The 27,710-nt window shown below is 38.9% G+C and overlaps 2 protein-coding genes across 3 annotated transcripts in view; both read left to right on the top strand.

Annotated features, from left to right (window-relative positions):
• The window catches only part of LOC148392124 (F-actin-uncapping protein LRRC16A-like), a 32,794-nt gene extending 12,320 nt beyond the window's left edge, over nt 1–20,474 (top strand). The window contains exons 8-39 of one of the 2 annotated variants that reach the window (XM_088386576.1): nt 94–167; nt 279–354; nt 3,419–3,507; nt 3,813–3,907; nt 4,114–4,200; nt 5,464–5,567; nt 5,832–5,909; nt 6,577–6,653; nt 7,416–7,520; nt 7,608–7,677; nt 9,306–9,387; nt 9,465–9,564; nt 9,711–9,765; nt 11,628–11,800; nt 11,871–11,939; nt 13,010–13,103; nt 13,297–13,395; nt 13,529–13,657; nt 13,812–13,943; nt 14,315–14,490; nt 14,564–14,651; nt 14,778–14,918; nt 15,208–15,225; nt 16,043–16,109; nt 16,291–16,517; nt 16,598–16,707; nt 16,774–17,022; nt 17,230–17,440; nt 17,568–17,604; nt 17,723–17,917; nt 17,983–18,129; nt 18,402–20,474. In XM_088386576.1, coding sequence (XP_088242702.1) covers nt 94–167; nt 279–354; nt 3,419–3,507; nt 3,813–3,907; nt 4,114–4,200; nt 5,464–5,567; nt 5,832–5,909; nt 6,577–6,653; nt 7,416–7,520; nt 7,608–7,677; nt 9,306–9,387; nt 9,465–9,564; nt 9,711–9,765; nt 11,628–11,800; nt 11,871–11,939; nt 13,010–13,103; nt 13,297–13,395; nt 13,529–13,657; nt 13,812–13,943; nt 14,315–14,490; nt 14,564–14,651; nt 14,778–14,918; nt 15,208–15,225; nt 16,043–16,109; nt 16,291–16,517; nt 16,598–16,707; nt 16,774–17,022; nt 17,230–17,440; nt 17,568–17,604; nt 17,723–17,917; nt 17,983–18,129; nt 18,402–18,577 — 3,630 coding nt within the window. In that variant the 3' untranslated portion in view covers nt 18,578–20,474. The remainder of the gene's footprint in view (nt 1–93; nt 168–278; nt 355–3,418; nt 3,508–3,812; nt 3,908–4,113; nt 4,201–5,463; nt 5,568–5,831; nt 5,910–6,576; nt 6,654–7,415; nt 7,521–7,607; nt 7,678–9,305; nt 9,388–9,464; nt 9,565–9,710; nt 9,766–11,627; nt 11,801–11,870; nt 11,940–13,009; nt 13,104–13,296; nt 13,396–13,528; nt 13,658–13,811; nt 13,944–14,314; nt 14,491–14,563; nt 14,652–14,777; nt 14,919–15,207; nt 15,226–16,042; nt 16,110–16,290; nt 16,518–16,597; nt 16,708–16,773; nt 17,023–17,229; nt 17,441–17,567; nt 17,605–17,722; nt 17,918–17,982; nt 18,130–18,401) is intronic. The other variant, XM_088386577.1, reaches the window with a different exon arrangement.
• A 309-nt stretch (nt 20,475–20,783) lies between these two features.
• scgn (secretagogin, EF-hand calcium binding protein) lies at nt 20,784–27,440 on the top strand. The gene is made up of 11 exons (XM_088386581.1): nt 20,784–20,947; nt 21,259–21,329; nt 22,267–22,359; nt 23,554–23,643; nt 24,038–24,094; nt 24,314–24,391; nt 24,498–24,553; nt 25,458–25,503; nt 25,611–25,670; nt 26,843–26,911; nt 27,077–27,440. Exons 1-11 carry the CDS (start codon nt 20,878–20,880, stop codon nt 27,203–27,205), a joined length of 819 nt encoding a protein of 272 aa, XP_088242707.1. The 5' UTR covers nt 20,784–20,877; the 3' UTR covers nt 27,206–27,440.
• The last annotated feature ends 270 nt before the right edge of the window (nt 27,441–27,710 follow it).

Below are 27,710 nucleotides of genomic sequence, written 5' to 3'. Positions count from 1 at the left end.
GTGAAACTTCTTTTTATTGTGGAAGTTATTCAATTCAAAGTGGGGAAATATTTCTTCTTCATTCTGGCTTGAATGAATTATTTATTTCCCCAGGATGTGGACACCATCTATTTGACACAAGACACTAGAGATCTCAACTTGCAGGACTTCAGCCATTTAGAGAACCGGTGTGTATTTTTAAATAGTGTCAAAGAACTTTAATAGTTAAATAATAAAAGGTGCTTAATTCATTGGAGTAAATTGTCTGAGTGACCCCCCCATATGTTTTTTTTCCTCAGAGACTTGGTGGCCATAATTGCAGTCCTTGAGTTCAACCAGTGGTTCACCAAGCTCACCACGAAGGACTACAAGCTGGTAGGCTCCTTTTCTCTATCCACACTGATGATCTGTTTGTTGCTCCAGAGACTCCAAATTAAAATTCCTGTCATTTTTCTAAGCTCACCATGAATCAGGTGTCCCTCCCATTAAGTCCTCGAATAGTGGAGACAGCAATCATGTGGCGAATTGCATTTTTGTCTTTGGTTTGTCACTCTGCTCAGTCGCCAGTTAAAAGGAATGTCTAGGGCTGCGCCTCTTTCATAGTTTATAGCGCTGTCTAATGTCTAAATGTTTTTGGTAAAAGCATTATGGATGGTTGTGAAGATGGTAAGTCATTTTATTGTTGAATTGTTTCCGTTTATTATCCCTTTAAAACACACACACGTACACACGCACCTCTTTTAGTTCCTCGTCATATATTTCAGTTCTATTATGGGCTGCCACAAGCTTGTCAGATTTGCTCCCATCACAGTTAGTGAGGCACTACTTATAAATATGTGGTCTCGGTTGTTATCAATTTTATTAAATGTCCCCACACTCACACTTGCAGCCGTCCTTTGTTTTAAATATTTACATCTCTATTTACTCATCTTGGAACTAGTGTACTGTGGTCTGTGGTTGCCATGTCTATTTACAGGGAAACAAATATGGATCGTTGAGGGGTTGTTTGTGTGATTTTTATAAATTGAATCCAGTTCTATAAGAAAAATTCAATCATAATTTGTTTGTTTTTTGCAATTGGCATATTTGTTCAGTTTCATTCGCTTCATAACTATTCTCATTCCCACGAAATTAAGTGGCAGTATGCCCATCGTCCCTCGTGTGCCATTTGACTCAGGATCAGTCAAGTGTTCTCATGTGATAAGACTCTCAAGATCAGAATGAGACAAAGCGACACCAGGCCCCCCCTGCAGGTCTTCATTACCAGCTGTCTTGTCTTGGCGCTTCATGCTGTCTCACCAGTTACCACACTCTGCTTCCTCAGTCCAAACAATTATCTCATGCTTTTGTTATTGCCAGTCCCTTTGTATTATGTTTAATCCCTTTCCTCATCACCATGCCACGATGTGCTTATTTAGGCTCAAATGTTCACGGGGGCTCATGTGTTTTTTCGTGTGGCTTGCCAGTATTAAATGGTCACCAAAACTACTGAAAAAAGATGAGCTATAAAAATTCCTTTTTTAATTATTTTGGTGTGCAGCTTTTGAGAGGACATAGCATTTCCCATCTATTTAGAATTTGTATTTGTGTAAAAACAAGACACGTCATCGCTAAACAATGTGCTGTTTTGAGCTATATTTACCATCTCAAGGACTTTTTTGTCATTTCAAGTTGTATGTCGGTCTTAGCTGTAGCTGCTTGATGATCTGTAGCTACAACATGTGATTTGACGCCGGATAGTCAAAGAGCACATTTGTACACATTCTTGGTCATCGTTTTGTTGCTTTGTCAAGAGCAAAAGTTCCACTGTTTGCTTGTTCAGTGTAGGTTTTTTTTTTGTCTCCAAGCTTGTTTGCACAGTTATAATTATAGTCTATGTTGACAACTTGCTTACTGCTCCTTTTGAACTCTTCTGTGAACTATAAATTTAAGAGAAATAGTTTGAGAAAGGCCTTCCTTTTCTGCAAGGCAAATAAAGGCACCTGAGGCATCTTTGTGCATTTATACCAGTTACGAATGTACCAAAGGAAAAAAAAAAAAAGGTCGGAGCATGAATGAGAGCAGCAACAGGATAGAAATATGTAGGTCAATTTGGATTTCGATGGAGAGGGACAGGGAGAGCCAGATGACGAAATAATTCAAGAGGTAGCATGAAAGAAAAAAACATCCTACTCAACAGCAGAATTGATTTTCTAGTATTTTTTTTCGCATAGCCCTTACAGCTTTATTCATGCTGATGTAGCCACAACAGGAGTCTTATTAAAAAAAGAAATGTCTGAAAGTCATACATTACTTCCATTACTCAGACTTTCTGTGTGATTATTTTCTGTCACAAGAAGCGATTTGCTTGCTCACACCAGTTAGTGTTCTAGTCAGGTTGCCGAACTGGGCTAGAGGATGAGGGGAAAGATGACCTCATAAATGTGTAGCTTGCATACAAAGTGCAACTTGCACATCAGCTCAAAGCAGCACAGAAAGGAAAGGTCTTATTTAATGTGTCTTGAAAGCATTGTGCCTCTCCAGCTGTGTCATTGTGACCTTTTTTGCATGTTTAATTCATCATTGCTGTTTTTTTCAGGTATTGCTTGCTGTTCTGTCATTCTTAGCCCTGCTCTGTAATTCATAGTTTGAGAGAATCAACATGGGAACAACAAGCTCTTTCTCCATCTTTCTATCGCTCAGCTCTGCTTTTCTGCCCTCCTCTCCACTTTCCCTAGGACAATGTTGCCAGTGTTTTGGCCCCACCGGGGCTGTTGGCCCAGAGAGGCATGCCCTAATGGCAAGACTGTCAATTACCAAGAATAACAAACGGCACAATGGTTCAGTAAAGTTCTGGTATTCCGATGGAAAATTGTTGCGGCCATGCAGATAATTAGCAACTGGTTGTAAAAACCTTTAAATGTCTGCATGGGGGAATGAGAGGCAGCATACACTGAACTGGGTCAGTGAACATCTAGGCGGGACTTTTGCTTCTAACTGTTGAATTTTTTATTTTGTCTAAGTTGACTGCTTTAGCTCCCACGTGTGCTTGTCCTGTGGTGATGCAACCACAGGGACACAATATTGTCCCGCTGAAATGTTTACTGAAGTGTGTCATTCTAAGTTGTTTGTCGTCACACATTGATGGCTGCAAAGTACCACGGGTTGAATTGCTTGTTATTGATTTAATTAAGAGAAAAGGGAGCACTTTGTCTGCATTTTTTAAAAGGAAAGCATGTGTCCCAAAGCACATCTCTCTTGCTCAGATCTTTTTGGTCTTAGTTTTTCTGGTTAATTGCACTTTGACTTTTATATAATGGAAAATGAACTAATTCCGTTGAGTAGCGTGTCTTTTGATTAACACTGAACGTCTTCAGTAAGCCTATCTGCTCATCATTTCATTTTACTGTCCTTCATGGTTTTCTTATCTCATTATTATTAACTATGTGTTCTTCCTAAGTCTGCAGATGTTTGTGAGCAGATCCTTAAAGTGGTGTCTCGCTCCACTCGACTTGAGGAGTTGGTGCTGGATAACGCAGGACTCAAAACGTGAGTAAACATGTCAATTTAATGGACAAAAAGGCTTACAGACAAATTTCGGACAACTCTATGCTTTTGGCCCTTTTCTGATTCTGACCTCCACACCATTAAATGCCCTAAACTGGAACAGAGGTTGTGATTCAGACCCTTTCTCAAATTCAACATTGACTTCTGATGTCACTAATGTTCTTCGAGTTGAATGGGTGCAAATTCACACAAACACTTATAAACATGTCCAAACAGTGTACCCGTTTACGATGCTTCTTTTACCAAAAGCTGTCATGAACTTAAAATGTCTTTTGGGGTCTCCTCAGTGATTTTGCCCAGAAACTCGCTGCTGCCCTTGCACACAACCCCAACTCAGGACTCACTAGCATCAATCTTGCCAACAACCCTCTGGAGGACAGAGGTATGATATTTAAATATGTTCATATCAATATTAAATCATATGACTGACTATTCATATTTATATGAGTAACATATTTTATAAATTGACAACCCAGTAAGTTTTGCCAACTAAAAGTGAAATGGCGGTCTGTTAAAAATAATTTGCCAAGAAAAGGGTTTTGGGGGAAGTATCTTGAGAATCCATTTTCATCAGCTGTGTTCTTGCAGGTATTTCCTCCCTTGGTGTTCAGTTTGCCAAACTTCGTACTGGGCTCAAACACGTAAACTTCTCTAAAACCTCAGTGTCACCCAAAGGTAGGTGTTGTCTTTGTAAAAATGTAATTTGATTAATATGGCAACTTCATTTATATCTGTTTGAATGCGTGCCAGCAGGTGACAAAAAGTCCCTCATTGTTATGCTGGAATCGTTGTTTTCTATATTTGCATGCGAAACACGCAGACAATTTCAGAATTCTGTTTATGTATATATATATATATATTTTTTTATCTTTTTCATTTGCAAGTTTTATCAATAATGGCTTGTAGGTGCGATTTAGTCTTGGTTTACCATCAAAGTAACCGCTGCAACACTAGACACAGTCTTTAGGGATACACTGTAAACTGCTTAGGCCGAGGGCAATCAATAAAGTGCTATCATTTTCCACAGTGCAGTGTTGCTTCAACCGATCCCTGCTCAGATGTTGTCGCTCAAGGCTTAATCTATAATCCCAACTCTCAAATGGCATAATGCGCACAACTATATCAAGGGCACCCACTGGTGTTAGAAATTATTGAAATGATCAGAATATTTTCGTTTTTTTTCGAGATTTGGTAGGTGCTTCAGTTTTGGATGAAAAGTGCTAAAAGTGTTTTCCCCCATTCAAAAAATATGTATCTTAATGGTTGGATTACAAAATTAAAAAAAAAAAAAACGGCCTAAACCCACATTAAAACAATTATTTCAGTGGCTGCCGGTTTGAAGGAAGAACTAAAGTCCAAAAAGCGAGAAAACAAGTACTACTAATGTATAATACTAGTCTACTGTATTTACATAAAGTTGATTAAATATTTGTCAGATTGACTGGAGGATATTAAGCAATTTACTGTAAGGCTATTGGCAAAATCGATTTGACTTGTTTGCCTTCTGCTTTGTTTTTCAATGTATCTACTTATGTCTCATACTCATGTAACTATTAAATAAATCAATCCGCAGACAAAATCTGATTCAAGACCCTGTAACATTGACTGTGTGAGTCATACCATACATTTGACATGGGTCAGCAACTCTACATGTCAATGTCATGCACACCCCAATCGCCGATTATGTAAAGACACTTCAATCCCAATGTTATTATCAGGATTCTAGCAGATTCTGTCGAGATCAGTGTATCGCACTGATTTTATTATCTGTACTTGAAATGAAAACTATGAAACATGCATGCTTCATTCTCGCCACTTGTCTTATTGTTTGACTCAATTTTTTCCCTTCAATATGCCTGAAAAGCACAAGTGGACATTTGAAAAATGCTGACACAGTTTCCGCTTGGCTGTTTGTTTTTTGTGTGTGTGCGTTTTCAGGGGTGAACAGCCTTTGTCAGTCACTGAGTGCCAACCCATCCATCCCCGGTAGCCTCGTCCATCTGGACCTCTCAGGGAACGTCCTCAGAGGAGACGACATGCAGGTGCATACATAGAAGCACATATTTGCATTTAAGCATACACATTTTTTCTGTTGTAATGCGACTACCGTACAATCAAAAGGAGAACAAAAGAAAATCTTCTTCACTTATAGATTGGATTTGTAGCTAGGCAGCTAATCAATTGTCTGATAGAGCTGATGTAGTCTTCTGTGCTCCAAAGACAAAGCAAGGCTGATTTGGTTAATCTTCTGTAGGAAAAACTGGTTCCTATCATGACAAATTCAATTGTTTTTTTTTCCCTTGTAGCATTTTTACAATTTCTTGAGCCAGCCCAACCGACTAACAACCCTGGATCTCTCCAACACAGACTGCTCATTGGATCAGGTGGGTAGGTTCCAAAGAAGAACATTCAAAGGGGAAAGCTCAAAAATACATTGTTAAAGATGCACAATGATGACTTTGGTCCACAAATCCTCACTGTTGTTCATGAAATATATTTTTTGCTAATTTGATTTATTCTCGAGATGGTGTCTTCTCAAATGTAATTATCGCACGTGGTTGAACGGGATTACTCATATTTAAATAAGAATGATGAGAGGATTGTGTCTAAAAACAAATCAATTTAACTTCATGAGTAATTAAGAAACAGGACAGTCCTACTGTATGTGTGAGTTACTGCTTGTGGGTCTTTAGGACAAATACAATATTGATTTGTCTGCGATGTAGCCAGCTGTCATTCTATCATAGAGGCGAGTGGTCCGTCCCATAAACAACAAATATGTAATAAATTATTTTAGAAAAGTCTATTGTTCAAAGTTAGTGTTCAAAGCCGTGCTTGTATAAAGTGCATCATGAAACATGATCAGACCATGTTTATGTCATATAAAACAAAAACAAGCGAAATAAGGTGAAAAGACTGCAAATACTCTTATTGTATTGAATGAGAAGTTTGATCTTTTCACAGACTCGTTTCACTATATCCATCATATTAAAATTCAAAATGCCTATAATATGATGTTGATTTATTTATTTATATTTTTACATTTTCCAGGTTTGTTCTGCTCTCTTACGAGGCTCGGCACAGCATCTGTCTGTCCTCAACATTTCCAAAAGTGTCTTTCCTCACAGGTAAGACCACTCAGTGTGCCTAATATTCAAACTCAGTGGCGTGTTCATTTAAAAAAAAACATTTTTGCATCCCCCTCGGCCATGACCTCAATATTTTTTGTGACACCTGCTGGTGAGTGAGTGTCTGGGCAAACACACTTTAGGTGTATGTTTCCACTTGTCATATGTGTAACAGATGGGTTAGGGGTGGAGTTTTGGATACCGTTATCTAATCCCACTGAGTCTCGGGGGAGTTGAGATTTGTGGTGAATAGAGCTGATGTTGAACGGGCCCTGGGGCTGTTCTCTATAGATGGGCAGGGGGAACGGGAGGACAGGAGAGTAAAAGGAATGACCATTTTTTTTGTGGCTATCAAATCTCCCGAATGTTAGTGAGTCCGAAAACAAAGACAGATGTGAATAGGAAAATTGTTTTGTTTTCTTGAAACACGCAAGTGCATTGGCTGGAATCGTTCCACTTCAAAATAAATCAAAACCTATCGAATTATCATTTATTGGAGGGATGTATCTGTGAAGCAAATACCTGACAAGTGAATTCATATAATTAATTCATAAAATGATGACAACAAACTTGCATCGTACCCTCTCGAACTGAGCCGTATCATATCGAATCTATAATTCTAATCCCACTCGATTGAATCTTTGATTCGTTTCACACGCATGTATCAAAATACCTAATGAAAAATTTTTAAGAGGAGAAATGTACACCCTTAGCGCTGTGAGAAGGAAATTGAAAGCTGTTTGATATTTTTATTTTTTGCAGGAAAGGCAAGGAGGTGCCGCCATCGTTTAAGCACTTCTTCAGTAGCGCCATGTCTCTCAGCTCCATTAATGTGTCAGGAACAAAGCTGGCGCCAGATGTCCTCAAGTGAGTGAACCACAACAACAAAGTCTTTTTAATCCATCAATTTCTAAATATTTAATTTTTTTCTTTCCGACCAATTGAATGTTGTAGAGCTCTCCTGCTAGGCCTGGCTAGCAACCCCAATGTGAAGGACGTATCTCTCGACTTAAGCTGCTGTGAGGTGAGACCATACATACAAAGCACCCTATTAGGGCCAAATTTGGAATTTACAAGTGTGCCTTTTTCTCAAGATCCAAGTTTATTATTGGATTATTATTTTTTTGGCATGTGGAGAAATTGACAATAAAGCTGACTTTGACTTTATTAAGCTATTAGTTTGCTACTTTTCGGCAGCAAAAATTTAAGAGCAATTCACAATATTTATATCATGACATATCGCTCACTAATCAACATTTGTATGTTGCTGTAGTTATACAGTGACATCATCTGTTCCTTAAATCTGAGAGTTAAATAGTTTATCTGTCATTTTAACATACGACCCATAATGTCCCATCTTAACTGGCAAATGGGCCCTCTAAAGCTTTTGTTCAAGTGCCATTTGCAGCTTAATTTTGGTGAGTGTGGCTTCTAATCATTTGGAACTGATCCTCCTTTACTGCAATCAGCTTTTTAGCAGCCACTCCAAAACCATTTGACAGACTGGTGACATGCCAGTGGGTATTATTCATAGGCTTTAGAATGAAATACTTAGCAGGCAGCAGGCTGGGTAGAGAGGATCGTAGTTGTCGGGTGGTGGTATTCTGTTTCGCAATCTAATTTTTGCATCTCTACTTTTTTCATCTCTACCGGTGCGGTGCTATAAAAAAAAAGCTTTTTACAGCTTAAATGGGATCATCAAAGATAATACATGAATAGAAATCACGTGGGAAATTCAATTCCAGATACCAGTAGAAATCTTCTCTCATTGAAGCTGGTGGGAATTAAATGAGGCATTTCTGCAATTATTCCATGCCCTAATGAGCCCTCTGCTGAATGCGGCACTCACCGTAGGCTGACGCACAAAATGCAAATGTGTGTGTCAGTGTGTGAGTTTTTAGAGTAACTATATGGTCATTAAGCATCTGTGTTGTTCTTGCTAATTCTTGGCTTCTGTCTGACACGCTGTTCTCTCCCCTTAATGCCTCTTTAAGCTTGGCCATTGTGTAAGTACCAATAGGCTCCCGCTTACTAATTAACTTCTCATTGTTCCATTTTATTTGCGCATCTGGTGTTGGTTTAGTGTACTTACATAATGCTCACCTTCATCTTTTTGAAATTATTTCTCTATCTCGTGGGGAATTAATTATTTGTTGTGCTTCATTATCCATGTCATGGTTGTACTAGTAGAACTACATTACAGTGCATCCAGAAAAGTATTCACAGCACTCTAATTTCACCACTATTATTGATAGTGTAGCCTTGTGGATTAGTGGAAAGTCCTTGAAATTCCACACACAACAATCAAATGACAAGGTAAAATATGTTTCTTGTACAGAGACCTTGTATCTATATATCTTGTGCAATTTAAGACTCTTGCATTTTATTTACAGTGTGCTGCATCCACACCTAACTGTAGTGGCATTTTTGCACATTTTTTTCCGTGATTTTCAAGACATCCTGTATTCATTTACCATCTCCTGTGTAGTTGCATGTTCACCCTAAAAATGTGAGTTAATGCAGCTTGATGTTTTGATAGAACACTTTTATGCTCCTATTGGTTGCGGACCTGAGAGTGCTGTCCAGTGGTTTCACATTTGGTGACATGTGCAATATGTGTGTCTTACTTTGTTTGCGCTCTTGTTCCAACAGTTGCGTTCTGGAGGGTCACAGATCCTTGAAGGATGCATTGCTGAGATTCCAAACATCTCCAGCCTGGATATCTCTGACAATAGTGAGACACTGCCCTCTAGACTGACTTTTGAATGTTTACAATATATTTTTCTTAACTTTTCTTTTTTATATTTCCAGGCCTGGATTCTGATCTGTCGACTCTGCTGATATGGTTGGCAAAAAATCGATCAATAAGACATTTGTCTCTGGGCAAGAACTTCAACAACATCAAGTCCAAGTGAGACTACAAGCCTGGACTTTATATGGCTTGACACATGAAAAATCTGCTCCTGTCCCGAAGGACGAGCCTGCAATATGTTGTTCCTTCTTGTAAAAAGAAGATTGATGGTCTCGTCCTCTGCTCTTGCCGTCTATCCGATTTAGAAACCTCGCCCCGGTGTTGGACAGTCTGGTTCACATGATCCAGGAGGAAGAGTCGGTGAGTTTTTCATTTCCTTATTTGTCTGATTCTGAAAGCATCATTCCTTCAACAGTTAAGCCTCGCATGATTTAGGCTGCATCGGAATTTGATGGCTGTAAGGTTGACTGCTTCTTATCGCTTGGGCGTTGTGTAAACTGAAGTCCTTATCTTGATCAGCTGAAATGTGTAAATATTGATACTTTATTGTATCTTAGTGTCTCACTCGATCCATTGCACTTCTGATATCTCACTCCGTAATGGCTACTCGCCCTTCTTTGTCTCCTGCATGAGTCATATCAACAGTGAAGTGGTGAGTGGGGAATTGTCTGCGTGCGGATGTGTCATTAGGTGCAGGAGACCAATGTGCGTAATCTGATCATCTGAATGAGAAGTTTTACGCAGAAGTGTAAAGATTGATTGAAAGCAACGGGTCAAATACAATGTTCATGCATGCAGACAGAGAGGAAGTGACAGATGACAAGCAAGGGGACAAAAACGTTTTGTCTTGGTCAAACCACCAGCTCAGAGTACAGGGAAGATATGCAAACAGGCGATTGGATAACATTAGCTTCCTTTTTTTTTTTTTTTTTAAATAAATGGGACAGTATGTGTTTTTTTAAAGTTGATTTGTACTTATGTCAACCATCCAATCACTTTTGAGATTCTTAAATCTTTGTGAAGTAATTGGAATACTGAAAAATATATTTTTGAGAAAAAAATGTATTTATTTTGCAAATGTGACGTTTTCCACACTAGTGGATATCAGAACCCCATTCAGGTGAAACTGGTCTATAGAACACAAAGGTTAATTCAATACTATGCAGTGGATTAGAGATATTCAGGTTTACATATGTCCTCCAGACAGGACAGGTTTGACCTACTGATATTTATGATTCATACAAACAGCATCCGACTTCAAGCTATTTCCATGCCATCTTGCAAGAGATTGAACAATTAGAACTACTCAAACTAATGTGTATGAGTGAAATACAATGACAATTTCACCATCTGCAATCCTACATTAACAGATCAAATAAATTTTATTGCCCAGCATGAAGCAGCACAATCTTTTTGAAGAATGGTTAACCACGCTGTAATTTGGCAATCTATTTTTTTTTATACATTTACTCATTTCCCCTGTTTAATTAAACAGGGCGGGGTGCGTTAACCCTAGGTAATGACTTCTTAATTTCACCCGTTAATAAGGGAATCTGATTTCTTTATATCCAAGGGGAAGGAATGGGTTTAATAACTACATTTTTCTTCCAACACATGTCGATGTTTCTGATTGCAGTCCACAATTCCTCTCAAATTGTCGAGATGTGGTTGGCACTGCTACTTGCTTTGTTCCCATGTTTTCATTTTGCAAAGGAGTTAAACCCAGTATGCAAAGCCCACTGATTCTTTCTTCAAGATTAAGTGGGTCACACTCTGAGCTTTGTTGTTACACAGCATGTGGCACTGAGTCAGACGGCCCACCTTGCTTGGCTGCCCTGCAGCCATCTGTGTGTGACTGAGAGGCAAGATTGAGAAACATTTTGGACAAAAGCACGATAAAATGACAACTAATGAGACTTGTGGCTGGTTACATTTGCATGCATAATGTCTACTGTGTGCAAACACGGGCTGTGAATAATTCCCTCCGCACCTCTCTTTCAAGAAGGCATGAAATAATAATTTTCCGCCTTTGTTGTTATTGTGTTCAGCAAGTATTCTCAACGGGTTAAACCTCTACATTACTATTAAGAAATGAGCCTTGACAAGCACACAGGCTCCATTAAAGATGTATTATTTAGAAAATGTTTGATGGCAAATCTATTTGAGATGGCCAAAAAATGATATGAATGTTCTATATTTAAGATAATTTCTTTTCTCTTCAGCCTCTCACCTCTTTGTCTTTGGCCGACTCCCGACTGAAGAGCGATCTGACCATTATTCTGAATGCACTCGGCAGCAACACGTCACTCACCAAACTGGACATCAGCGGCAATGCCATGGGCGACATGGGTGCCAAGATGCTGGCAAAGGCACTGCAGATTAACTCGAAACTCAGGTGATTACCACGGGCCAGTAAATACACGTACATCCGCCATTTGTGTAACACGGTGCATTTATCTTTACAGGACGGTGATCTGGGACAAAAATAATACTGGTCCTCAAGGTCTGCAGGATGTAGCAACAGCTCTGGAGAAGTAGGTTTCAAATACACAATTGTAGAGAAGGCATTCATCAGCGTTAATTTACTTTTCACTGAATGATCATCTTCTGGCTGTGTGCACCTACTTCAAAATTTTCATCTGGGACGTCTCTCTTTTTATCACAACCTCCTGAAGGCATATCTCCCAAGCTCCTATCACACTTTCATTTTTTAAATAGGTTTTGATCCCCCCCTCCCCCCCCATTCTGTGTCTGCCTATTTTGTGCAATTCAATTTCCTCATGCCAGTCGGTCTTTTTTGAATGAATAATGATTCTCATAAAAAGCATTCATAATGCTTGACATTACAGTCAGTCTCAAATATCCCCCTGCCCCCCTTTTCAAAGTAAAAGCTTTAATAATGCTTGACATTACATTCTCAGATAATCAATATTTAGTATTCCTAAATGACATGCAATAGGGAGATTCAAAAGTAAATTAATAAACACCCTGCCTTAGATCAAATTCATTAATATTATATGTGGTATGAATATATATGATATGAATAAAAGTTAGACTCTCACTCTTGACACTGCTTTGATTACTAAATCTGGTGGGAAGAGTCAAGTGTCATGAATTTATAAAATAAGTGTCCAATTTGCTGTTGAAGAAAAAAGGAAGGCCCATTTAGATTGAGGCACTTGACCTAGAATACAGAGTGAGTGTGTGGTTTCTCAGTTTCTTAGATGTGATTTAGGAACTGAAAGAAGACACACGGCTGTATAGTTTACAGAACAAATATTTGATTTATTGTCACGATTATTTGATTAATTGTCCCTTACCAAGATCTTCCTCAAATAAAACACAACAAAATGGGTGTTTTCATTTACTTGGATATTGAAAATACACAGTTTGTTGTGTTTGTGTTTGCAATTTATTGTGGTTTTCTATAGCTATGATTTTGAAACCTTCCCTGAATATATCTGATATATAGCTATTGACAATAAAACTGACTTTGACCGAATGAAAAAACAAATCTTGTTTGCATCTCCACTCATGTACTTGATAACTGTGTCCAGTCTGTTTACGTCATTTCAATTTTGTCTTCTGGCTGTGTGCCTAATAGGAACTTCACTATCCGTTTCATGCCCATCCCCATCATTGATGCCTCTCAGGCACTAAAGTCCAGTCCAGAGAAGACAGAGGACGCCTTGCTCAAGGTATTTTAACAAGCTCCATTAGTTCCATCAGCCGCAATCTGTCTCGTTTGTATTCTCATGTGGAATGTGGTTTGCACAAACTGGAAAAAAAAATATATATATATATTCATGGTACTCCAGGATTTCAGTCGCCTGACAAACCTTCTTAAATACATTATCACTCACATTATTTGTGTTTCTGTTTCCCCCACAGATTGAAAACTATCTCTACAGAAACCACGAAAGCAGGAAATACCAACAAGAGCAGGCCTATCGTCTTCAACAGGGCATCGTAACCACAACAACACAACAGGTTTATAAACACAGAAGGACCACTTCCCTTTTATTTTAGCTAATTGTTCATTTTTTTTGTACATTAGTCATTTTGCTGCTAAAGTCTTTTAATGCAGTATTGGGCTCTAAACTGCCTGCTGTGTGTTGTCTAGATGATGGATCGGATTTGTGTGAAGGTGCAGGATCACCTGAACTCTCTGAGAAACTCTGAGACTGACGCCATCCTCGAAGATGTCAGGTCTGCTGAAAGCCTCATCAAAGATGCAAGGAACTCTAAAACGGTCAGAAACCAGACCATTGTTATGTTTCACTTGTAAACACATCTTTGAGACATTTCAAGCAGTTTTCCTTTTTGCTGTACATAACCAAGGAGATATATCATTATACTTTTTTTTTCTTATATACGATTGATTCCGCCTTTGCGTTTCTTCACAGCTCCTTCCAAACCTCTATCACTTGGGCTCTGCCTCGAGAGAAGAGGTGCACCATGCTTCAGTAGGTCCCATTCAGGAGAAATTGGAGTCCATGGCTGGTGAGGTGACTTCTGTCATGGATCAACAATTACAGGTATGTGATGACATCATCTACACACATACATTCTGGATGTAATTAGGTGATCCAAATTGTTACTCTTGTTGAGGGGCATTTTTTTGTTGTTGATAGAAGAAAAACATGGTATTGGCGCCATCTACAGACAATAATAAAAATATCTGTTAAAAAATAGACATACAATTTGTGCCTGTTTATTTACTCATTAGTTGAGATTATATTTGTATTAGTCAACCATTGTGCGCCATAAATTATAGGTGCATAACAGTTAAATGAAATCCAGTGCAATTTTTAGCTGAAAAGTGATCCCCTGGACAAAGATGAAAATTCTTGATTGAATTGAATCGCTTTGTGGCTAATACTACATCGTTTCCAATGAATCCTTCCAGAGACTGTTGGAGTCCATGATGGACGCTGCAGAGTCTGTGTGCCCTCATGTGATGAAAAGGAGTCATCTGCGCTCAGACCTCATGAAGGCCAGTTCGACCAAAATGGTCATCCCTAAAAGTTTCGTCACCAAAACTCTCTTGGATCAGTCTGGTATTGACATCATCAATAAAATCAGGTGAGTGCCTTTACTGTATGAATAATGTAATATGAGGTTAGACCTTGAACAAGTTTTTTTTTTTTTCCCTCAGTGAGGTGAAGCTGAGTCTTGCCTCCTTCCTGTCTGACCGCATCGTTGATGAGATTTTAGAGGCTCTTTCCACTTCGCAACACACTTTGGTGCGTAAATCAATCACAATTGTGATTGCTTCAAACTCATCAATAGCTCATTGCCCTTTTCACACATTTTTCTACTCGTGCTCAAACCAATTTATCTCTGTTGCTTTCATCCCTGCCCTCTCTTAGGCAGACCACCTCGTGCGAAGAGGGCGGCCCTTGGTGCAGCAAGAGTCGATAGACATGGATGTTCCCGAGGAGAGGATTCCCAAACGGGCATCCACTGAGACCCTCGAGGGCGAGCGGCTGGATGAACTGGAGTCATGCATGGTAAGGGAAAGTTGAAAAGTCAATTATTTTGATGTCATTCATGTGGCTGAATAAAAGGACAAAATAGGTTGCAATCATCATCAGGCGGCATTTACTTCTCATTTGTTTCTCTTGTCTCTTTTACCCCCTCATCCTCTGTCATGTCACCTTTTTGCATTTTTTAAAAGCCTCTTTTCTGAGTTTAGGGCTATTACTATCAGTTTCCCCCCCAATTTGCCTTTTTAGGCTTTACTATCTTTTTCTTCAATTTCCTCTGTTCATCCTCTTCTTGCACCTTTGCCCCATGGAGACACTGTGCTGCACCAGTGTAAGTAATCATTGATGCTTCTTGTCTTGCCCCACTGAACCTGCTTGCCAGTGGTCATCTGTAACATGGATCTGTAGTGTTTATGCGTGTCTTCAATCATTTACAGTGTGCCGTGTTAAGTTAGATCGGAAGCTGGACCTGTTCATTTGTTTACCACTCGAACACAATTTTAATCCATTTGTATTTTAGTAGTGCACCCATCTGCCACATAAAACATATCAGTTTATATGTGAAGCTGTGTGACCTATATGGGGAGATATGTAACACTTTTACCAACTGCAGACAGGGAACGTGGCCCGCTTCGAAGCAAGAAAATAAAATGACGACAGCTAACTGAAGCAGGAAATATTACATATTATATGTTGCACTGCCTGTCATAGCCATTCCAGATTTTGAAGCAGTTTGGGAATTGTGTTAGATTCACAGATATAGCCTAGCATGTCCAGTTTGCATAAGTTGCACTCAATCAGATGTTCATCCAGATGAGTGTGCGAGTGTTTTACTAAAAAGGTGAATTACCTTTTATTCTGGTAGATGATTTTTTTTTTTTTTATCAATACTGGGAAAATGTATGTAATACACTGATATATGTAGATGCAATATATCAGTACAATGTGGGAATGATCCTTTTATTTTGTATTTGGTGTTTTGTATTGGGTTACGTAATACTTTCTTGAGTCTATAATAAAATTAATGCCAAGTTCCACAGTTCAATCACAGTTCACAGAGGTATACAGGATAAAAAACATTATTTGTTCTTTCAATAAAAAAAAAATAAATACATGCAAAGCATAATGTGTATGTGCTTGTCTTACAGATGACTCCAAAGACAAAGAGAAAAAGCATCCATAGTAGAATGCTGAGACCTGTGTCTCGTGCCTTTGGTAAGTTGCGCGCAATTGTGTCTTTAAACTCAACATTTTCTGTAAGTGACCTTATATTACAATATAGAAAAGACCCAGCGCACCCTAATCACAAGAATAACCATGTTTATTATATATGTGTGTGTAATATTAAGCTAATGTGTCTCAATTGCTGCTTCACTTTTCCCAACGCTATCAATAGAGATGGAGTTTGACTTGGACAAGGCACTGGAGGACGTACCAGTGCATGTGGAGGACACGCCACCTCCGTCACTCAGCCCTCCAATTCCCTCTCAGCCCTTACCGAAAGGGGAGCAGCGTGTGCCGGGAGGGATATTGGAGCTCCCGTCTGAGGAAGAGAAGAAGCTGCAGCACTTTACCAAGCAAAGACCTCGTAGAAACAAGAAAACACACTCCAGCAAGATACCAGTGAGTGTAATTTGTTTAAAGACAATCAATAGGTGTTGGTTTGATGATGTAATGTTTTTTTCTTGTTATTGTTTTCAAAGCAAATGAGCAGCGCCCCACCCCAGGATGGTGAGCAGAATGGCCTCATGGGAAGGGTGGATGAGGGTGTGGATGAATTTTTCTCCAAAAAAGTCACCAAGATGGATTCAAAGTAAGATACATTGGTTTTCCTTTCTCGTAGACTTTCTGCTCAAATGTTGGATTGTTCTTTCCCCAGACGTTCCATAAAGGGTTCGGAATCCCACGATGGAGAGAAGAAGAAGAGCAAAGGAGGCTTCCTCAACCTGATCAAACGCTCTACCAAGTCGGATAAATCAGAGAAGTTGGAAAAATTAGAGAAAAATCAGGTGACCCCTTCATCCTCAGCCACATCGTCGACCTCTTTAGTGTCAGTTTCCAGCATCGCTGAGGAACCATCCTCTCCAAAGTCGACAATAAAAAGTCCAGCACCTGAGCCAAAGTCCAGGTACTATTTAAGTCATTGTGCCGCTCATGTAAAATTAAAAAAAGAAATAAAATATTGCAGCTATAAAGTTAAATATGGAATGTAACATTTGGTAGTTTTTGATAGTCCCCACATAAATTATCATTCATATGTTGTCAGTAATTTGAGTTATGTTATTTAGACAGATATTTATATCAAAATTTTCAATATGTCCTGTTCATTCGGTAGAGATTCGTCCACTCGCTCACAGCCGACAGACTACAGCAGCGGCTCGGAACGTTCAGAGGAGCTGAGGACTCCTGACTCTATAGACGAGCCGTGGGAGGGCTCCGACGGCCGAGGGAGTCCCCAGGGAGGCCGGCGGTACCCTGGCATGCAGATGATGGGTGGCGGGCTCCTGGCGGAAATGAAGGCCAAGCAGGAGAGGAGAGCACATAAGGTAACCTGATGTCATTCAAAAAACAAAAATGAAAGTGCAGGTTTTGAGGTTACAAATGACGTGCTGCATAAGAATGTGGGTTAATTATGACTGTTGTAAAAAAAAATATCTAAATTTTGTGTTCCAGTCCTCCAGCCCTGACAGACCTGACAGCAATGCCACAGGTGATTCATCATGCTTATTTCTTATTCTACTATTACTATAATTACACACTAGAATAATTACAAGGTGTTTGGAAAGTTACTTTATACTTAGATTTGTCATTATTGTCACCACTTCCAGGTTCTCCAGAGAAGACCTCAGTTCGTGTCGAAACAAAGCCTGATCCCGTTCCTCGTCCCCGGGCTCCGTCCTCCTCTGGCTCCCCTGGGGGGCCAGTGAGTCCCAAACCTGCAATGCCCCTGGGAACGAAGCCCACTCCGTCCTCCCGGCCCTCCCTTCCTCAGAAACCGAGGACCTCCAGCAGTCGGAGCATAGGTACTATTAAAACCGCTTTGCGTCAAAAGTGATGGGAGTGATTAATACTTATGCGTATGTGTTAGATGAGAGCTCAGAAGCACCCAACGGCGGCAGGCTTTCTCCTAAAGTGGCTGGTCTCCCATCGTTGAAGAAGGTGTTACCAGAGAAAGACAAAGAGGGCCACAATAGTCTGCAGCCAGGAGGTTCTGCTACTAAATCTACTCAGGAAGGTGAGTAGCCATAGCTCACATTACATGGCATTAGTCTTGTGTGTCTTTTCTCGTAAGAAGTCTGGTTTTAGGATCAATTTTAAAGTTGTTTTGCGGGTTACTAGGAAGTAGCATGGATGCTTTTCCCGCTAGTTGGTCTATTCCTGTTGGCAATCTGATATCACGCCTACGCCTCAGTCTGTTTGGCATCCCCATGAAACAGAAAATAGCCCGATTTTTTTTTTTTTTTTTTTTAAATCAAGTCCTTATTATTGCGCTCTGTCGTCATTCAGGGAAGAAAGCGTCCGTGTTTGAGCCCATTCAACGCTCCAACCATCAGCGCAGCAACTCTGATGACCACACCGCCTTCAAGGGAAAGGGGGCATCTCCAAATCCAGATAAGGACAAAGCAGGCAAAAAAAACTCTGATCCTGGGGAGAAAGGCGACAAAGAAATTATTTTAATATGAATTTATCGCATTTAATGCAAAAATTAACCAATTTTTTTTGTTCATTTGCAAATGATCAAATAGGCAATATGAGCAATAGTTTGTATTTATATTAAGTTGTACAAATGATGAAACACTTGGTTACAGTTAACCTATTAATATGAAGCATCACACCAAAGTGGTGTTTTTCCCCCAGAAAAACTTTTTCAACTCTCTTTCTGATGTCACCTACTAAACCAAACATTCACTAAGAGCTTCCTTCTACCTGCAGAAATTTGTCATTTCTACAGGCAATTAATCGTTTGAGCTGACTAATTAAAACCACTAAAAACAGAAGCATGAACGTACTTTCATTCGAAAGCAAGCATGGGCTGGGAACTCTGAAAAGAGGCTGTGAAATGATTTTAATAATAATGTTATGATCTATTTGCTTAAAATAATAATCATAACACCACCTATCACGGTACTTTACTTGAAGCTTAATACAGTCCTTCATCCAACAATTTTTCTAAATGAATCCCTTTTTGCCAAAATACTTTTTTTGGTGAATCCATTTATGCAACCCATCTTTTTTACAGGATAATACAGGTTTCTGCACTCACAAATCACACTAATGTAGCTTACCTGGACCGAGCAATCACCACACCGCTGGTCCTCACTGGTGACTGACTTTTGCCAACCCTGCAGTACACTTGAGCTTTTAATCAACGAAGGCTTCAGCACTGTTAACAAACAAGCATTCACTTACTGTGGATGGAAAAATTCTTGTGACCCTTTAACTTGCTAGGGGTGTCTTTATGTCTATAGGAAATGAAGTCATGTGACTTAGTCTCGTTTAGTTTCAAGCTAGAATACAAAGCTGTTGTGTTGCATGCCACTTTTTGTCCTGTTGTCCTTCCAATTGTTGAGTTCAAGACGCAGTGTGATGCCATCTATTGACACTCATCAAAAATGTTACATACTTAGGGCTTTCAACCTTAATTGACTTGAGTGCAAAGTGTAACATTTTATCCAAAATGATCCTGAAATGGAGTGTGTGTGTTAGTGTTTTGATCTCGGTGCTCTTCCGTTGCTTCTGGACGCTTACCGAAACAGCACAAAACATCTTAAAAAGCAACAAATGCCATTTTGTACACAGCTTAACAACCGCCACTTTCCAATGCATACACTGCAAAATGCAGTAGAAAAAAAAAATGAGGTCCAGTTTGGATTGCCATAGCTTGCAGATTTAAGAGAAAGATTAAGGGTGGTGGAAGCACAAGTGTTAAGTGGGCTCCAAAAGAACTTTTGCAGTCTTTCTTGTAGAATGGCTTCTTAACTAATCATGCAAATAACAATTATTTTTGTAAATAGTTTCACCGGCATGATGCCAATTTAATTTATTTATTTTTTTCTCCAAAAAGATGTCAGGTCACAGGTGCACAAGTTTGCTGCAGCTGACTGTGACGCGAACAAAATAACAGTAAACTCGAGTGAGTGAGAGAGAGAGAGACTGCATGATGTGCACTGTACTGTACTGTACTGAATCGAGCCTGAATCAAGCGTCAAGCCTACAAGTGTGTATGTGTCATGCATACACGTAATATGGACACTGTGACTTTTTTTTTTTTTGCATAGTTTGGTACATTGTAACATTCAAAATAACGTCCACAAAATTCTCTCTTAAATTGTACATTTTGTTTATAAAGCGAGTTGTCTTTGTTTGTGTCAGGTATGAAATGTATTAAATCTTAACCATTCTTTCATGATTTGTTAAAAAAAAGGGGGGGGGGGGTGTATGCAACATTTTCACATAAATACTGAAGACATATTTGCACATCTTACATCTTGATTTAGTTTGGAGATCATTGTGTTGCTTTCATACTGTCCTGCTGGTGTCCATGTGAATATTAACATTGATTAAAATCATTTTACAGGCTTTGGAATGTGATGCTATTTTTTTTAACCATTTTAAGAGAACCGAATCTAGTTCTTGGGTGTCTGACTTTATATCTCCCTATAAGGAATAATGTCATGGGAATTAATTTATTCTTGGCTCAGACTTAAACTCTACTGCACAGGCTAAAGTAATAATTGCATAATACGAACGGTTTTGTTTTATCCACGTGTGTACACTTTATTATTATGCTTTTCAAATTCATAACCACCAGATGGCATTCACTAACAACCCATTAGAAGTGTGTGTGCGCGTGTGTCGTGCGCAGTTCCCACATGCAGAAGGGGTGTGGTTTCTGTCTAGAACATATATCATTCAAGCAAGAGTTTAAAAGGCAACCACTTTTCACCGCAGGAGTCTTTCTGTGAGAAAAAAAAAAAAAACTATGGACAGTGCCTTTGACAAACTGGACGCTGCTGGTTTCTTGGAAATCTGGCAGCACTTTGATGCAGATGGTAAGTATAATGAGTCACATATTTTCATCTGTTAAAGGTGATGTGCTTATGAGGAAAAGTTTAATCTTACAACTCTGAATGCAATTTTGTGTGTGCAAAGTAATCTTGGTTGATTTTGTTATTTTGCATCTGAACAGATGTAACAGAATAACAGCAGTTTATTGTTATTCTATGACAGTGCAGTCACATAGATGTTGGACAAATGTGGGGAAAAAAATAGTAAAACGTTAATCTCTTTTAGGTATTTTTTATTTAAAACAGTAACGTGCCAATGTGTGTGTGTGTGTGTGTGTGTGTGTGTTTTTTGTCAGACAACGGCTACATTGAGGGCAAGGAGCTGGATGAGTTTTTCCGTCACATGATGAAGAGACTGGGACCAAAGGTTAGTTCGCATTCTGAACTTATTTAGTAGACCTGTGATGACAACAGTTCACTTAACATTTCATCACTCGCCTGATTTACCAATGAATGCACCTGATGAATGACTCCGCTATGAATTGGAAAAGCACTGCTGTTTCTACACATGGCATGTCAGTGATGTCACTTTACATTTGTACTCTGTAAATTCATAATGAACGTCTGCTCAGTGTGAGTGTGCTCGGCATGGTTACAAATGGGATTGTATTAAACCAACAGACCGCATGTCTTTTAGCCGTCCTTGTTTGCTTTCCAGCGTGAAAGCCACAAGGATAAGTGCACTGTTTTGTGATGTGGCATCTGATAAACACACAAACCTCTTGTTATTTGAGTCAGTATCATATACACAGTCAATAAGTGCACCTGTATAATCTAAGCAAGTGATTCTCAAACAGCCACTGGTGAGCAAGGATTTTTTTTTATCCCTTTGGGCGGGACCATACGTGTGACTGGTCAAGGACAACAAAAAAACATATTGTACAGATGCACATATTTCCATGACCCACACATGAAAATATTTTCCAAAGTGATGTTTTCGTTATCAACCAAATTGAAAAGTGCAACCTTGCAATGACCTCGTCTTCCATGAAGGGCCAGTTCAGTCTGTGAGATGGAGAAAAAAAATTGCCTAGCAACATCAAATGGTTCCTGACATAAGAATGATGTTGAAGACAAACACTGGCCTTTCTCTAATGGATCTGGCGCCAGCATGCTCCTCTGCAGACTGTGCGTTCTCCCCTCTTACTTCATAGGTTTGAACTGTATATTTAAAAAAAAAAAAATTGCAGGCGCCTTTTGTCTATGTATGCACATACCTATCCTTCATCTTTACAGCTTGGTGACACACCTTTACTATTTTGGGAACTTAAATAATTACAACTGTCACTTGTATGTCCTTGCAGGAGAAAGTGACTGAAGAGCGGGTCCAGAGGCTGAAGCAAAGGTTTATGTCCGCCTATGACGTTTCTGCTGATGGCAAACTACAGATCCAGGAGGTACTCCATTAGCAGCAACATGTCACTTAATTTACAACCCACTAATTATTCGAGACTACCAGTCAACGTGTGGATTTTCATTGTCAATTGCACCAAAAGTTCTTGATTGGTACAACCACTCTCTACAAAAGTGCAACCTTTGGAGTGAGTAATTGGCTCCTTCCTCCGCTCTTTTTTCTGTGAACATTCACAGAAAAACAAACACACCACTGCCTCTGTCTTTGTCTGACCATTAAAAGCATTCATGGTACGCTTTTGTCTGACAAAAACCTCCCGCCGCTCTCTTCTTCCGCTGCTTCTCTGGACTTCTGTCTTTTATTTAATTCGTGTTACCATGACAAAGACATAAGCCTTAATTCTGTTAAATCTGCTCTGGAGGCTTTCTCTGACTGACTGACATTAAGCCCTTGTCAAGTACTGTTCAAATATCTTTTCAATTTTCAAAGGGAGACTTTTTCATTTAATCTAATACCTACTTAACTGACAACTGAGATTTACAGTCACGCTTTGAAGATGACAATGTCTCCCAGGCTCCACTTGAACATGATATTCAATTGAAACCAGTCAAGCACGGGTTCTTCTTTTCCAATGTATTTGAAAACGCGGCCTGAAATTTTCCAGTTTTGCCTGATTTAGTTGTGAGCAGTCAGATAAATGACGACTCTAAACCGCTCATGACAACATCACGCAATTAAGTCGAGTAAGTCACACCAAATTCTCTGCTTCAAATGTCTTATTTTCCATCAACTATTATTCTAACTGCAGATGCAGAATTAGGAAGGAAGTGAGCCGAGCACTCAAGAAGCTGCTGCATCCTCTCTGATAGGCCAGAGTGTGCATTTGGCAGCCAAGATTGGCGCATTGCGTTTGTTTCCGACTCAACCGCAAGCTATTTCAATGAGATTGATGCCAGCGGCCATGGTTTAATCTACTAATGGACATACGATAATGTTATTAAAGGACAGAAGGGAGTGAGAGCTGGGGTGAGTCGGTCCAAACAGACATTTCTATTCCCTCGGTGGTGTCTGCGTTTCTATAAATTCAATAATTATTTGTGGAGGAGCATAAGAGCTGACTTTATTTTTCCATCATCTCACGTTTGCTATATTGGAACACCTTATATGTGAAATCAAAAGTGAACATTATTTGTGAGCACAAGAAAGTTCACCCTCAATTGTGGGCTTGGTTTTACAGTTGGCTAACATGATCTTACCTGAGACGGAGAACTTCCTGTTGATTTTCCACAGAGAAGCTCCCCTTGACAACAGTGTCGACTTTATGCAGGTGAAGCCATTCACTCGTATGGTCATAAATTTTTGGGTGCAGGGTTTAAGTGCATGTTTTATAAAAGGGTGGCAGATGCCCTTTATCAAACGAGGAACTATATTTTATCATCTAAAGAAGCATTCACAATGAATCTTCATATTTGGATCACACTGTTTATTCTATTCAAGCAGTAGAAGGTACTCTCGAACTATACTGTAGCATTGTTGGGTCATTTTTGTACATCAATGATAGATTTTTTTTTTTTAATAATAATTTTTCTCATCAAACTTGAATGTCACTTGAATGATCCTTTTCAGTCGTAGTGTGTCACAATGGCTTAATCGTTTCACTCTTCTCATCCTCCCTAATAAATCCTGTTCCATGCCATCGATCACTTTCCCGGCCGCTGCAGATCTGGAGGAAATATGACATGGACTGCAGCGGCTACATTTCAGCTCAGGAACTGAAGGTAACAAAGAGATGCCAATGGCAAGCTGAAACATATTTCTTGGTGAAGGGAAACGTATTGTAAAAGCCTCACCTGATATTTCCGGTCCTTCCGCTTTCAGGTCGACATATTTGTCATTTTTAACCACTTGCGAGGCATTTTTATTGGTTGGAAAGCTAAGAATGATGTGTTCAAAAGTAAAATTATCCCTGAATGCAAAAATCTTTTGTGTTTTTGTAGGCTTTCTTGAAAGACCTGTTCCAACAGCATGGTCGCAAAGTGTCACCTGCCAAGCTGGAGGAATACACGGACACAATGGTATGATTCACACCTCCCGTCAATTATTTGAGCTGGTTCTTAACGAACAAAATGGTTGCTTAATCTTACATCACATCACGTACTTGCAATCCTTTGTGTGCCGCAGATGAAAATCTTTGACAAGAATAAGGATGGCCGTTTGGATCTGAATGACTTGGCCAGGTATGTAATCAGGAAAGAAAAAGTGCATGACTCATATGTGAAGTGTTGGCTACCATAGTAACCTACTCACAATGTTTGAGCAATCCTAGCAGTGCTAATTCAGAATTAGAATTTGCTTTTAACTAAAAATATAAATACATACACACATAAAGACGTAAAGAAATACAAAAAGAAATACAGAGTTGCTCGAGGATAAATACAGCAACAACAACAAAAAATGATAGAAACACAGAATACCTGCTCACTTCATCCCATACCGGAGCTCCATCCTGGTTGTCATGAGAACAAATGCTGTGGGTAAAAGTAAAAGTTAGGCTTTGTGTAATTCTTCTTTTGTGTATTTTTGATTTAGCAGAATGTCAGCAATATTTTTGTTAAGACACATAGGAACAATTTTAGATTTTGTAAAATGATACATAATATGCCACCTTGAAGAATGTATCGGTTTGTAATTGGTACACAAACAACAATCCCAGTTGAAAATGATTTTATTGTTTTTGGTATTGCCTATATTAATCAACCTACTTCAACATATAGGATAGGGTCCAAATAAATATGTTTGGCTATTTTAAGATATGCCCGCCTTTGGGCTGGGTAACAATTTGTTTTATTAAAAGACTATTACAATGGCTCTCAATATGACTTAAAGGCCACCGTACTTCCATGCCGATATCGACATTATTTCAATATACTCTATCCTTTTTGTGTCAGCTTGATTTGGTGGTGTGATGGAGATTTGTCAGTCCCTTTTGTGTCTCAATAATAATGTTTTTTTTTCCCATCCATCATTTTTTATGTATCAGATTATGCAAATGTGCCTAGTGCTTTAACTTCTATAACGTCTATTTTTTTTATCACTCTCTTCATACTGACGTGACGTTATGATAATATTGTGCTCAAACAGGATCTTGGCTTTAGAAGAGAATTTTCTGCTCCAGTTCAAGTTGGACGTACGTGTCACATTTTGTATAATAAAACATGACATATAAATACATATATTGTTATTTTCATTGAATTCACTCGCTCCTATTTGAACAACTTTGTGTGTATTTTCCAGGCCGGCAGTACAGCGGAGCGAAAGCGAGATTTTGAGAAGATTTTTGATCATTATGACGTTGTAAGTACGATTTAGGTTTACAATAATTGTCAAAAAAAATTTACAATACATCATTAAAAGCTTCCGGTGCTTTTAATTTACTGCATTGCTACACGGCCACAAGAAGAGTTTCCATAGCTATTGTAAAATTGCTTTTAATCAATACAATACCTTTCACTTTACTTATTCATGTGTTCCATTTTAAATATAGAATACTATGCAAGGTCAGAGATGGTGCTGATTAGACGGCTGAGCCGCGTAGCCAAAGATCATTAATGAAGTAAAACATCCATTAGGTTGCCAGTTTACACTTTGAAATAACAAATAATATAACTATCTTATCTGCATTGATAGACTTCTTTTATTCTTTGTGAAATAAGATGAGAACTTGTATGTGTCAGTGTGAATAGCTGCAGCATTCCAGTACCCCCAAAACACCAATACATTTATTTATTGTGTTCTTATAATTAAAAGAAAATACTCTTCAATACTGTACTGTATAAAAACAGTCGCAATTCAGTGGTTACAAATAATTAGAACTGCACTTCATGGCCACTAGGGAACAGTATAATACATATATCAATTGCACATGGATGAGATGTTACACAAAGAAGATTGCTGCAGTAAAATTATTTTCCACATCATAAAAATACATTTGCATACAAAATACAATCTATGATAACTTATATCTGCAATAGCTGCTGTTCTGTTTATATATCTGTTTATCTATGGGTATTGTTATATATTTGCAATAGTTGCCGCTCTGTTTACAGCCATATATTTATGCAAAAATACAGCAATATTAGTTTTGTATAGCATATATATGAACATTTTCAAAGTATAAGGACAGATTTGGTTGACTATATAATATATAAGGTTCTCTTAACAGTTTGTACTACATACTGTAGCTTCTTTACTAACATTTTAAAGTTCACTGACGAAACATTGCTCATAATATAAGTGATGGCTCAAATCTTGAAAAACTCGTTAGACTTGAGCGTCTTTTGTCTTCAGTGCTCTGGAGGCTTGTATAGCTCCTCTCCAAGGCAAAACATTATATTGCACGATTTGAGTCATTTCACAGCCACTGACAGCAGGTGATGACTGTCACCGTCCCACTCGGCTGATCCATGCTGACATGCAAACAGAGGCAATGTGTGTTTTTCATTAATTCATCCTGCCCGTTATTTTAGAACAAGACTGGCGCATTGGAGGGAGCAGAGGTGGACGGCTTTGTCAAAGATATGATGGAACTTGTCCGGGTAAGAACATATCAGATCACATCAAAACAGTTACACTTCATTTTATCTCCCAATGAGGCTTGAAAAGCAAAAAGATGAATTTCAGAATATAAAAAAATTGCAGAATTATGTATTACATTACTTTAACAGTGATACATAAGTTCTCTCCTCTTGTGTGATCATCAGCCCAACCTCACTGGTCCCGAGCTGGATAAGCTGCGAGCAGTTTTGTTGCGTCACTGTGATGTCAACAAGGATGGAAAGATTCAGAAAAACGAGCTTATGCTGTGTCTGGGGGTGAAGCACATGGCTTAGGTGCACTTGCATTGTGTTATCATTGTTAGATTTTTTCAAAAGCATGAATGTAATTTATGAAGCGGAGACAGATCATGCATTTCATGTGGGATATTGATCCATCAGTGAAGTGTCTCTTTGACTAGGATGAAAAAACACATTGTGATACTATGGAGTAAAAAGTTAGAAAAAGTGTATTGTGCATGTCAAAGGTCAAATTAAACGGTGCAAAGTGGACGCCTGTGGTTAAAAGGAACATTTGTGCTGCGTAATTATTGTCACCATTTTAGTTTTCCTTAATGGGGGGGGCTTAACGTAAGGTATATATCAATTCAAATGAAAGAAAACAATGAATTGCTGTCTATTGGTTTACATGACCAACTTACTATCCTATACTGTATTGTAACATGACATAAAACAAAGCCCGCCCCTACAAAAAAAAAGTAAAGTACTGAACTAATCTCTCAGCTTGGGAACATTTGAGCATTGAATAATACCTCCCGAGCTATCATACATGATGTTTGTT

The sequence above is a fragment of the Syngnathus floridae genome, chromosome 10 (genome assembly GCF_059516105.1).
Source record: "Syngnathus floridae isolate MCC-2025c chromosome 10, RoL_Sflo_1.0, whole genome shotgun sequence".
NCBI classification, from domain to species: Eukaryota; Metazoa; Chordata; class Actinopteri; order Syngnathiformes; family Syngnathidae; genus Syngnathus; species Syngnathus floridae.
This window is presented reverse-complemented; position numbering and strand designations above follow the sequence as displayed.